This window comes from Phyllobates terribilis, unplaced genomic scaffold (assembly GCF_046119375.1).
Source record: "Phyllobates terribilis strain yellow unplaced genomic scaffold, ASM4611937v1 Scaffold_3__8_contigs__length_932513732, whole genome shotgun sequence".
Classification (NCBI taxonomy): Eukaryota; Metazoa; Chordata; class Amphibia; order Anura; family Dendrobatidae; genus Phyllobates; species Phyllobates terribilis.
The window spans coordinates 681,748,348-681,761,308 of NW_027362763.1; the positions used below are offsets into that span (position 1 = coordinate 681,748,348).

The window sequence follows — 12,961 nt, forward strand, 5'->3', positions numbered from 1 at the left end:
CTAATGAAAAAGTTATTAAAAATCCAACTAAGCTAAATTAAAAAAGAATTAAATTTTTTTTTTTTTTTTTACCTTTTTCCCATTCACAAAAAATATCAGTTCATCTGGCAGATTGTTTGGACCTGGTGTTTCTTGATTTTTTCCCATCACTGCAGCAGACGTATAATCAATTACATGCAGATCAGCAGTACATCCGAGTCCTCGAGCACAGACAGTGCATAATAGGTGAACTAGCAGATACTACTCTTTATAATGTCTAAATGTGATTTTGCTGGGGAGGAGCAGACCGGCCCATGCTGACAACCAATGATCAGACTGACATGACAAAGTACATTTGTAGGAGCGAGCCCTAGCTCTGCCAGTTAGCTCATATGATTAGAGATGCTCCTCACTATGGTGGCACGGTTATCTGCTTCATCTTCCTGGGGGCTGCACCGTGGTGGATCAGTTTTCTGGACCATGTGAAATTCGCATTAAAAGACTGAACCATCAACTCAATAACATTTTCTCAAAGCAAATATAAATAGCTTCACAGAGTGGCCCTGGAAATATATTATTTTAATGATTTTCCAAGTTTGGTCATGATCAAGCCATCAGCTGATATCATGGTGCATTAAAAAATTTCAGTAGGGAGTTTTGCAACTTGATGGAGGAGAACTGACGAACCCCTAAAGCTGGAGAACTGACTAACCCCTAAAGCTGGAGAACTGACTAAGCCCTAAAGCTGGAGAACTGACTAACCCCTAAAGCTGGAGAACTGACTAACCCCTAAAGCTGGAGAACTGACTAACCCCTAAAGCTGGAGAACTGACTAACCCCTAAAGTTGGAGAACTGACTAACCCCTAAAGCTGGAGAACTGACTAACCCATAAAGCTGGAGAACTGACTAACCCCTAAAGCTGGAGAGCAAGGAGTAAAAACAAAACTTCCTAAATAACCTCCCCAAAAATCAAAAATAACCACTCACAAATCTTCTCGAAAGATCGATCTTTATTTTCTTGGCAGCCAAACACATAAGAGCTGATTTTGGCAAATATAAAGCATCTGTGATACTGCTTATGGTAAGCAAACGCCTCTACAGAAAAGTGATTCATCAAGGACTCAGCCTTTCTTGTTAACCTGCTTCCTATATATATCACTTCCAGAGAATTTTTGGCTAATTCAAGACGCTCATCTATTAGTTGGAGCAGAGAGTGACAAAAAAAAAAGGCGACTTTGTCTCTGGAGGACTCTGCATGTCGATGCATTACTCTGATATCTTTGGGAATTAAGTAATACTTAATTTACCCTGCGGGGGTGCTACAGGGAAAACCAAATCAAAAACACAGTTCCTTAAAGGGAATCTGTCAGTAGGATCAACCCTCCGAAGCCATCTATATGGACATGTAGGTCACAGGGAGTCGAATAAAATGATACATTGATATCTCCGATCCAATGTTTTATTCAAGAGATATCCATGTTTTGATTGTATGTAAATGAGCTTTTCAGGGCTATGGGCCCAATACTGATCTGCATAAGAATCTGCCTACAGATTTTATTTTAAATAAAAGGGGGCATTACAAGTGGGCAAGGCCTGAAAACTTGGCAATTGCCCAGGGACCCACTCCCTTAGGGGGCCCCAATGTTTTCAGCAGAAGCTACATTGATAATAGCAGTTCTGCATTATCAGTGTAGTTTCCGATGTTGAGTGCGTCAGAACCTTTGGTGACATCATGGTGATGTGACCGTGATGTCACCACAGGTCATGTACCCTACGGGAGTCTAGAAATACTGAAGAGGAGATAGACTGATAAGTCCTATATAGTGTGTGTATTTGTGCAGGGCCGGACTGGGATTGAAAAACAGCCATCTCACACAAACCCCACCAGCCCACATACTATAACACACCCACTCCATGATCAGTTACTTGATCATGCTTCTCACCACTCTCTTAAAGGAGTTATTTGAAGAGCCACATGTGCATGGCGCGGCAGAACGCATAAAACAACCATGGCTCTATCTATATGGTGCTCTTCAGAGCTCTGGTTCTTTGGATCGTGGGTGGATCCAGCGGTCGGATCCCCAGTGATTGGAAACTTATCCCCTATCCAGAGGGCAACCACTGACAAAGCCACATTATATTATATCTTGCCAACAAGTTATGGATACCCTCCAATCAGTGGTGGATCGAATGCAAGACTTGACCCAGTATGTCCAGGATCTTGTAGAGCAGTTGCAGCATCATTAAACTGCTCCAGACCAAGCCCCTGCAGCATCTTCCTTGACTAGTCTGACCCCAAAATTAACCTGCTTGACCGATTTTCAGGTGACCATAATTTTTCCTTCAGGGAAAACTGTCGCCTGCGTTTCATTCTTCACCCACATACATATAGTTCTGAGATACAGCGTGAGTGACTTATTTCTCTGCTGCAGGTAGACCCCCAGGCTTGGACTTTCTCCTTTACCCCCTGATGCTCCACAACTCTGCATTGTAGACTCGTTTTTTGAGGCTTTAGTTCTCCTGTATGATGACCTTGACCAAGTAGCTTTCTCTGAAAGTAAATTTGCTGTGTTGCGTCCTGCCGAGGGTTCCTGTACAGAGATTGGGCTTTGGGCCACTGACTCACAGTGGAATGACCAGGCCCTTCCCCATCAGTTTTTCTCTGGACTCTCTGACCACATTAAAGGGTTGTCCGGTCAAAAGTGATGTGACTGCAGGGACTCGCCAGTTTCAGACCCGTTATACATACCCCCGGCCAGTGGGCGTGGCCTCGCTCTCCATATACTTGTATTGATTGAGGCCGCGCCTTCTAGTCGGACGCGCCCACTGGCCATCTGCATCACTAGACGGGACATGGCCTCGATCTATACAAGTGTATGGAGCAAGGGGACGCCGACTGGCTGGGGGTATGTATAACTTATACATACCTGTCATACTATGGGAAGTATGGGAAGAACCCAGCGTATGACGATGGGAAAAGGGGGAAACCCTGCAACTAGGGAAAGGGAGAGTGGAAACCCCTAAGATGATCTAACAACACCCTGACTCCCCTATCATCCCTAAATAGGTTACGCACCTATCCCCGAGCAGAATAGGACCCTAGAGCTAGGCCCTAGATAGGGAGGGGGAGGGGTGAGCACTAGTCAGCCCCACTGCAACTAAAGACAAACAAGGGAAATATACCAGGGGATACACTTAGCTTTGAGAAGACAGAAGACACCAGAGAGATGATGACCACAATCTACTAAGGAACTCCAAGAAAAATCCAGCCGACTGCCAGAACTCTAGGCCTGAACAGAGGAATTAACTCAATCGCCAACAATTCTCTGGAGAAACTGAGGGTATTTAAAGAGTCAGGTTAATAGGACAGTCATACGCACGATGAGGAGACAAATCCTGACACCCCTTCTCAGAAAATACATCCTCAAAACCAGACAAAAACGCAGATAAGGTCTCCGCAAAGACTGCAGAAAGGGAAGTGTTTAAGCAGTTCTCATGGCAGTAATCTCCCCATTCAACAATCTCTCTGGATTGCCAATCTACTATTGCATTATGTTTCATCAACCAGGGTAGACCCAGAACAATCGGAGTGGGAAGGCCCTCCAGGACATAACAAGGAATTACTTCATAATGAAAAGAACCCACCCTCAGTCTTATATTATGTACAATCTGAGTCAGAGATCTCTGTGCAAGTGGTGCTGAGTTGATGGCGAAGATGGGAATGGGCTTAGTTAACATACAGCAAGTAAGCCCATGAGTTCTCACAAACTCCACATCAGCCATGCTGACTCCAGATCCACTGTCTACAAACACAGAAATTTTCTCAGTCCTGCTCTCTAATACTACCTCTGCTGTCAGGACAAAATGAGAACTGCATGTTTAAGACAAACACACCCCTTGATTATCCAATTCAACACTACCAAGGGTTAATCAAGTTTGTTTTTGATTAGGAACCGAGGGACAGACCTCAATAAAATGTCTCTCTTTACCACAAAAAAACACACCCACTTTCTCTTGCAGATTTCAGGGGAAATATGTGACGCAGTACCTCACCTTAATTGCATGGGTTCCTCCAACTCCATAAGTACAGGTTCACCCCCAGACTGACCCCCCAGCAAAGGGGTGTTGCTCCAAAAAGGGGGCTTGCGAGAAGGTGGTCTCACCCACCTATGCCGAAGGCGTCTATCCACTCGTATAGCCAAAGACATAGCAGCCTCTAAGGACTCCGGGGTTTCGTAAACTGCCAAGGCATCCTTTAACCTTTCTGAAAGGCCCTGACAAAATTGGCTTCTAAGAATGGAGTCATTCCACTTGGTATCGGTTGCCCATCTACGAAATTCGTAACTATAAGTCTCCACTGACCGATTCCCCTGCTGAAGGTGACGCAACCTGGATTTAGCCAAGGAGATTCGGTCAGAATCATCATAGATGAGGGCTAGAGCCGGGAAAAATCCCTCAACTGATTGGAGACAAACAGAACGCTGTGGCAAAGAGAGAGCCCGGGATTGAGGATCTCCTTGCAACAGTGAGATCACCATGCCCACTCGCTGCTCATCTCCAGAGGAGTAAGGTTGAAGCTTAAAATACAACTCACAAGCTTTTTTAAATACAAAAAGCTTGTCTCTACCTCTTGAAAACCTGTCCAGGAGGGAAATTTTGGGCTCAAGCTGGACCCGCCTATCTGCAAAGTCCCCAACATTAGGAGTCTGCGGCCGCTGCCGTTGCTGCTGAACCTCAGATCGAAGGTCAGTCACCTCCAGTGACAACCTCCGGAGCTGCTCTGCCAGCACAGAAACGGGATCCATAATAACCCAGAAAAAAAAACAAAACCCAAAGGTCAGTTTTTTTTTTTCTTTAAATGGCTGGCGATAATGTCATGCTAGGTATGGGAAGAACCCAGCATACGACAATGGGAAAAGAGGGAAGCCCTGCAACTAGGGAAAGGGGGAGTGCAGACCCCTAAGATGATCTAAATAGTCCCTAAATAGGTTACGCACCTAAAGCCGAGCAGGATACCTTAGCCCTGGCTGACCTTAGAGCTAGGCCCTGGGTAGGGAGAGGGAGGGGTGAGCACTAGTCATCCCCACTGCAACTAAAGTAAAACAAGGGAAACATACAAGGGGATACACTTAGCTTTGAGAAGACACCAGAGAGATGACGACCACAATCTACAAAGGAACTCCAAGAAGAATCCAGCCGACTGCCAGAACTCTAGATATGAACAGAGAGAAACTGAGGGTATTTAAAAATCCAGCAAGGGTGTGTAGATTAGCAGCAGAAGGAGGAAATCACCCCTTGGTCCTAGATAGGGAGGGATGATTAAAAGATCAAGAAGGTGTGTGCAAGGCCAAGCGCAGCGACCTTTTACAGTCGGATACAGAATGACTGTCTGTCCAACCTGACACACCCGTGACAATACCCTCCGGTCCTGGGTCTGCGAATCCCGGCAGTGCACATTGTGTGCGCTGGGGGATTCATAAGTCTGTAATCACACAAAGGGATTGTAGTGATAAGTCTGTAGTCACTTTAAGGACATGTTGGTTCAGTTCCCTTCTCCTGCTCAAGACGACCGCCACCAGAGAAACGTCAGCGCCTAAGTGGGCCTGAGAATCAGGGCTGGTTCTAGATAAAGTGGGCCCCCAGGCAAAACATAAAAGTGGGGCCCCAAATTCTTCACCCACAGTATAATATTACCAGTACTTTCACCAACCATAGCCTGTCAAATAAGACACATGACTGATACTTGGCAATCATGCATCCCACCAGCTATGTGTAGATATGAGGACATCAACTCATGTCACCTCTCGATGCAACAATGAGCAGTGACTGGCAAAAACTTTAAGTTTAAGGGAGTTGTCTGATGAAAGCAAATTATTCCCAATCTACAGAATATGTGATAAGTTATTGATTTTGTGGTGGTCCGACCATTGGGACCAGCGCCGAATGGCAGGACAGGGAACTTTTATCCCTAGAATGAAGTGTCCATGCACATATACGACCTGCACTCTATCAATTTCCTCTCGGGCTGCCGACCTCGTGCTCTGCTTTTTCTGGTAGCCTCGTAGAGAATGAATGGATCGGCAGTCAGGCGTTCCCTGTTCTGAAGATTGGTGCGGGTTCCAGAAGTCAGACACCCACCAGTTATTGCCTATCCTATGGAACCTATAGTCCATGAAGACACTCTCCTACACATAACATATATGACCAGATACTTATGAAGGACATTGAGTCACTCTCCTGCACATTATCAAGATATGTTTCTTTCTGTTTCGTGTGAGCCGGTCCTCTCAGTTAGTACCGTAAAACTTACAACCATCCAAGTCCGTTTTACTGTTCTCCTAACCCGGCACCAGTCCATTGGGTTAATGTAACCTTAGCGAACAAGGGCCCTCAAGCCAACAATACAGTCCATCCCTGTAAGGGTAGCACTTTTCACTGCGGGCACAGTCCATAAGTCCCCCATCATTCCATAAGACGAGGACACAGTTCTTTTAGGTCCATTCCTGTCCAAGAGACAGGTACACAGTCCCTTAGAGACGTCGTCCTTACTGGATAAGATTCAGTCCTTGACTGAGAGTGTAGGACCCTCCAGCGGCTGTAGTGTCTCTTAATCCAGCAGGGGAATGCGCAATAAGAGCAACAAAACTAGAAGGGGGGAAAAACAACAACCACCATCTGTGGCCATTACCATAGCCAAAGCCCGGACAGGTGGGTCAAAGACCTGTTGGACAATAGGTCTCCAGGAACTTCAAACTGTTCCGGTCAGTGGTGGAACATGCACAATTTGGGCTTTTCCAGCTTCCGACTCCAGTCTGTTTAAAGAGGGTTCCCAACTCGTGACATTCAGACCCAGGTCTCCTTGGCCTCCATTCTCCATATAGTAACGGCCGAGTGAGCACCCTGAGCCACATACACCACGGCTGGGTTGGCTGCTACCTCCGGCGGTCCCGTGGTCTTCTCCTTCACTAAGGGTTCGCAGGAACTTGAGGCAGTCTCCCCACTATTGTTCCTCACACGAGCACCCAGTCCCAGTAGTGTCGTGGCCCTAGGCGCTGACACTTCTCAACGAGGCTGTATGGCCACAAGACACACCTTCTCATTTAAAGATTTTTCTGTATTTTCATGACTTTGAAAATTGTACATTCACACTGAAGGCATCAAAACTATGAATTAACACATGTGCAATTATATACTTAACAAAAAAGTGTGAAACAACTGAACATATGTCTTATATTCTAGGTTCTTCAAAGTAGCCACCTTTTGCTTTGATGACTGCTCTGCACACTCTTGGCATTCTCTTGATGAGCTTCAACAATCTTGAAGGAGTTCCCAGAGATGCTTAGCACTTGTTGGCCCTTTTGTCTTCACTCTGCGGTCCAGCTCACCCCAAACCATCTCGATTGGGTTCAGGTCTGGTGACTGTGGAGGCCAGGTCATCTGGCGTAGCACCCCATCACTCTCCTTCTTGGTCAAATAGCCCTTACACAGCCTGGAGGTGTGTTTGGGGTCATTGGACTGTTGAAAAATAAATGATGGTCCAACTAAACGCAAACCGGATGAAATAGCATGCCGCTGCAAGATGCTGTGGTAGCCATGCTGGTTCAGTATGCCTTCAATTTTGAATAAATCCCCAACAGTGTCACCAGCAAAGCACCCCCACACCATAACACCTTCTCCTCCATGCTTCACGGTGGGAACCAGGCATGTAGAGTCCATCCGTTCACCTTTTCTGCGTCGCACAAAGACACGGTGGTTGGAACCACAGATCTCAAATTTGGACTCATCAGACCAAAGCACAGATTTCCACTGGTCTAATGTCCATTCCTTGTGTTCTTTAGCTCAAACTTGTCTCTTCTGCTTGTTGCCTGTCCTTAGCAGTGGTTTCCTAGCAGCTATTTTACCATGAAGGACTGCTGCACAAAGTCTCCTCTTAACAGTTGTTGTAGAGATGTGTCTGCTGCTAGAACTCTGTGTGGCATTGACCTGGTCTCTAATCTGAGCAAATGTTAACCTGCGATTTCTGAGGCTGGTGACTCGGATAAACTTATCCTCAGAAGCAGAGGTGACTCTTGGTCTTCCTTTCCTGGTGCGGTCCTCATGTGAGCAAGTTTCTTTGTAGCGCTTGATGGTTTTTGCAACTGCACTTGGGGACACTTTCAAAGTTTTCCCAATTTTTCGCACTGACTGATCTTCATTTCTTAAAGTAATGATGGCCACTCGTTTTTCTTTCCTTAGCTGCTTTTTTCTTGCCATCATACAAATTTCTAACAGTCTATTCAGTAGGACTATCAGCTGTGTATCCACCTGACTTCTGCACAACACAACTGATGGTCCCAACCACATTTATAAGGCAAGAAATCCCACTTATTAAACCTGACAGGGCACACCTGTGAAGTGAAAACCATTTCCGGTGACTACCTCTTGAAGCTCATCAAGAGAATGCCAAGAGTGTGCAAAGCAGTCATCAAAGCAAAAGGTGGCTACTTTGAAGAACCTATAATATAAGACATATTTTCAGTTGTTTCACACTTTTTTGTTAAGTATATAATTCCACATGTGTTAATTCATAGTTTTGATGCCTTCAGTGTGAATGTACAATTTTCAAAGTCATGAAAGTACAGAAAAATCTTTAAATGAGAAGGTGTGTCCAAACTTTTGGTCTGTACTGTACCTATAAAGAGAAAAATCAGAGAAAATGAAAATTTTGCAGTGGTCTCTTAATTTTTGCCAGAGCTGTATATGTGCCCCCATCCTGGTATAGATGTGCCCCATCCTGGTATATATGTCTGCCATCCTGTTATAGATGTCCCCCATCCTCGTATACATGTTCTCTATCCTAATATACCTGTCCCTCATCCTGGTATACATGTGCCCCATCCTGGTATACATGTGCCCAATCATGGTATATATGTTTCCCTTCCTGGACCCATTTCTGATGTATATGTCCCCGTTCTTCTTCTGCATAAAAATTAAACAAAAGACCAAAACATTCTTCTCACCTTCCTCAGATTACGTGACGTGCGGTGTCCTCTTCTGTAGCCGGCGCAGAGGCCGGCAGCAGAAATTGGCGTGCCAGCTATGGCGTCACATGCAGTCGCTGCCCTGCAACGCCAATGCCTGGCATGCCGACGTCAGCTACTGGCCTCTAATTGACTGGCAGCATGTATTGCAGCGCAGTGAACCGGAGAGTCCCCGTGCTGCTATACACTTCAGCTGGATGTGTGCCCTCTGATGCACAACCAGCTGAAGTAGGCACTGGCATCAGCGGGCTCCCCTCCAGCACGAGCTCGGTCGCACCCTCTGCGACAGCCATCGTTGCGACCCTGCAGAATAATAACATTTTGCTGATGATAGTATTCAGCCATGCAAAGTAATAAATAGCCAAGTTTGAAAACTATAGACAGATATAGTGTACGTTATGTCCTGACATGGATCAGCAGCTGTCAGGACACCGTATAAGTATTAGGTTGTCAATACAGTCGCTGGCTCCTACACAGCTGAAGAGGCCGAGCAGAGGTGCGCAGTTCTGCTCTCTTGACCTTTGCCACTACAATGTACAGTAGCTCCAAAAACTGGATGTGCTTAGCTTATCTCTCGCCTCTTGTCCTGCTGAGTGCATCACTGTCCAGAGTTATCTGTAGCTCCATCGCAGGCAGAGGTCAGGAGAGCATTGCTCACCTTTAGGCTAAGTGCCCACGATGCAGAAATGCTGCAGAGCGTTTCTGCATCTCCCTGAGAGAAAAAGGGCATGCGGATTTTACATGCATTTTTTCTGCCAGGTAGAAGCGTTTGTGAAGCGTTTTGATCGTACAATTTCGCATGCGGGTTGTCAAGCGCTTTTCCAAGCGATTTTAGCATCACTTGGAAAAGTGCTTGACAACTTGGTCACACTATATAAATCCATGCAACCGGCATGGATTTATGTTGTGTGACCAAGTACCGATGCTGCAAATGTAGAATCAATAGTAAAAAGAAGAATAAAAATGTTGAAAAATGAAAAATACATTATACTCACCTTCCGATTGCCCCCGGTCTCCTTCTCCGATGCGTCCGGTGTCTTCGGCGGCTCGCGGTGCTCTAAAAAGGACCTTCCTTGACGTCATCTGACACCACTGCGAGCAGCCGAAGAACCAGCAGCGCCGCCGGGAGCAGACCCCGGGATCATCAGAAGGTAAGTATATGTTTTTTTTTTATTTTATTCTTTTTTAACTACAGGTACTATGGTACCCGGGTCTGGAGGAGAGTTTCCTCTTCTCCAGACCAGAGTATCATCCGCACATTGAATTGCATAACATCCGCATGCATACTTGTATGCATGCAGATGTTATGCGGTTCAATGCAAGTCAATGGAGGCGATTTCGCAGCGATTCCGCAAAATTAATGGTAGTGCTGCGGATTTTTCCGCAATGATAATCCGCAGCGGAAATTTCCGCAGCATGTGCACAGCACATGCGGATTATCGTTGGAAAACATGGCAGACAACTTAACATGCGTTTTTAATGCTTTTTCGCAGCGGAAATGCTGCAGCGGAAACGCATTAAATCCGCATTGTGGGCAGGCAGCCTTACCGTCTCGAGATCTTCTCAGGTGAACAGTGCGTTCCTGATATCTGCCACTGTGATGGAGCTACAGATAGCACTGAACAGTGCAGGCACTCAGTAGGACAGGGGTGCACGACATTTTTTGGTCCAAGGGCTATATTGTCATATTGAACCAATCTAAAGGGCCGCAAAAAATGTAAAGGGGTACTTACATGAATACATTATCAGAACCATCATCAGTACATTAATACATCAACAGAATCAAGTGTTGAGTATTTGAGAAGGATTTGGAGCGTTTCTGCTCAGTTTCTGCTCCCAAAAAAATCAGTGTGAACACAACCAAACTTACACTGAGTTTTTGGATCAGAAACTCAACCAAAACCACCTCATAATCTCAAAACTAAATTTTAAAGATTTTTCAGTCTTACCATGAAGCACGTTATGGATTGCTACATGTTCAGAACCACTGTCAGTACATAAATACAGCACCAGAACCGCAGAAAATACATGAATACAGTGCCAGAACCACTGCAAGTACATGAATACAGTGCCAGAATCACCGTCAGTACATGACTACAGTGCCAGAACTAGTCAGTACATAAATACAGTGCCAAAACCACCACCAGTACATGAATACAGTGCCAGACCCACCGTCAGCACATGAATATATCACCAAGTTTAGCACAGTGATCTGTTGCAGTTTCAGGTCAGCCCCATGTACACTTGTGTAACGTGAACCTACAACTCTCAGTAGGTCCTTAACAATGGTAAGGAGATACTGGGAGTTGTTGTTACTAGTCATCATCAGACTGCAGACCATATAGGAACCACAGTACTGATGAGATGTAGTCAGTGTCACAAATAAACATCTACATCTTGGCACCTTACAGGTGACATCTTCTCTGATTTAAGTCATTACCATTTCTTTTGTCTCCAACTCTTTTGTCATAGAACAGATGCCATGATGAAATTCCATGCCCAGAGCTTGTCTCTCTCAAGACTTCCCTCTTCTCCGGCCTTCATCAGTACTTCCTGACACTGTGCCCTTAAAACTAAAAGTATCATTATACTGCCCTATCAATAAAAATATCTCCCATACTGTGCCCCTGAATAAAAAATTGCCCTCACTGTGCTATCTGCAGAAAATATCCCTTCCACACTGTCCCTCTCCATAATGTTTTCCCACACTGCTCCTCTTCGTTATGTCCCCCACACACGCTGCCCCTCTCTATAATGTCCCCCTATGCTGACCCTCTCAGTAATGTCCCCCACACTGCCCCTTTTTGTAATATTACCCACACACTGCCCCTTTCCATAATGTACCACAAACACTGCTTCTATCCATAATGTCACCCCCCACACTGCCCCTCTCCATAATGTCCCCCACACTGTCCCATCCATAATGTCCCCCTCACACTGCCTTTCTCCATAATGTCCCCCACACTGCCTCTCGCCATAATATCCCTACCACACTGATCCAATCCATAATCTACCCCCACTGCTCCTATCCATAATGTCTCCCCCACACTGCCTCTCCTTAATGTCCCCCCACACTGCGCCTATCCATAGTGTCCCCCACATTGCCCCTCTCCATAATCTCTCTGCCTCTGCTTCTAGCCACAATGTCCCCCCCCACTGCTCCTATTCATAATGTCTACCCACACTGCCTCTCTCAATAATGTCCCCTCACATTGCCTCTCTCCATTATATCTCCCCACACTGCCTCTCTCCATAATGTCCCCCTCACACTACCTCTCTCCATAATGCCCCCCACTGCCTCTTTCCATAATGTCCCCACACACTGCCTCTCTCCACAGCCTCCCCCCACACTGCCTCGCTCCACAATCTCCCCCCACTGATCCTATCCATAATATCCCCCACTGCTCCTATCCATAATGTCCCCCATGATGCTTCTCTCCATGTCCCCCCACATTGCCTCACTCCATAATGTCTCCCCACACTGCCTCTACATAATGTCCCCCCACATTGCTTCTCTCCATAATGTCCCCCCACACTGCCTCTTTCCATGATGTCTCCCCCATATTGCTACTATCCATGATGTCTCCCACACAATATCACTCTCCAAGATATCTCCCACATAGCCCCCTTCACAAACCCCATTCCTCCCATTGCCCCATAAGATGTCCTCATAGTAAAAGTAACGCTAACACCAACCCCATCCCTCCTACAATACTATTTTTAATCTTCGGCTCCTCATGGAGGGCTTACTGTCTCCTGTCACGTCCTTGCTACTTCTGCTCTGCAACACGAGCAATAGTGTGATGAGGTCAGAGCGTGATGACCTCATCATACTGCTGCGTGTCGGGGCGGGGGCTGACAAGCTCTCATCTGCTCTGCACCTGTCCTGGTGCTGAAGGGATCAACTGTATTCGCATCTGTATTCGGTTCTCTGCGGGCCGCACAACATCCTTCGGCGGGC

General features: G+C 46.1%; 1 protein-coding gene across 5 annotated transcripts in view; it reads right to left on the minus strand.

Annotated features, from left to right (window-relative positions):
* The window catches only part of XDH (xanthine dehydrogenase), a 196,153-nt gene that overhangs the window by 119,812 nt on the left and 63,380 nt on the right, over nt 1-12,961 (minus strand). The window contains exons 1-2 of one of the 5 annotated variants that reach the window (XM_073671820.1): nt 12,751-12,786; nt 11,441-11,566 (exon numbers count right to left, since the gene is read on the minus strand). The exons of 1 other annotated variant lie outside the window; for it this stretch is intronic. In XM_073671820.1, coding sequence (XP_073527921.1) covers nt 11,441-11,497 — 57 coding nt within the window. In that variant the 5' untranslated portion in view covers nt 11,498-11,566; nt 12,751-12,786. Of the gene's footprint in view, nt 1-72; nt 260-11,440; nt 11,755-12,750; nt 12,787-12,961 lie in introns of those variants that run through there. 3 more of the 5 variants (XM_073671821.1, XM_073671819.1, XM_073671822.1) reach the window with 3 other exon arrangements.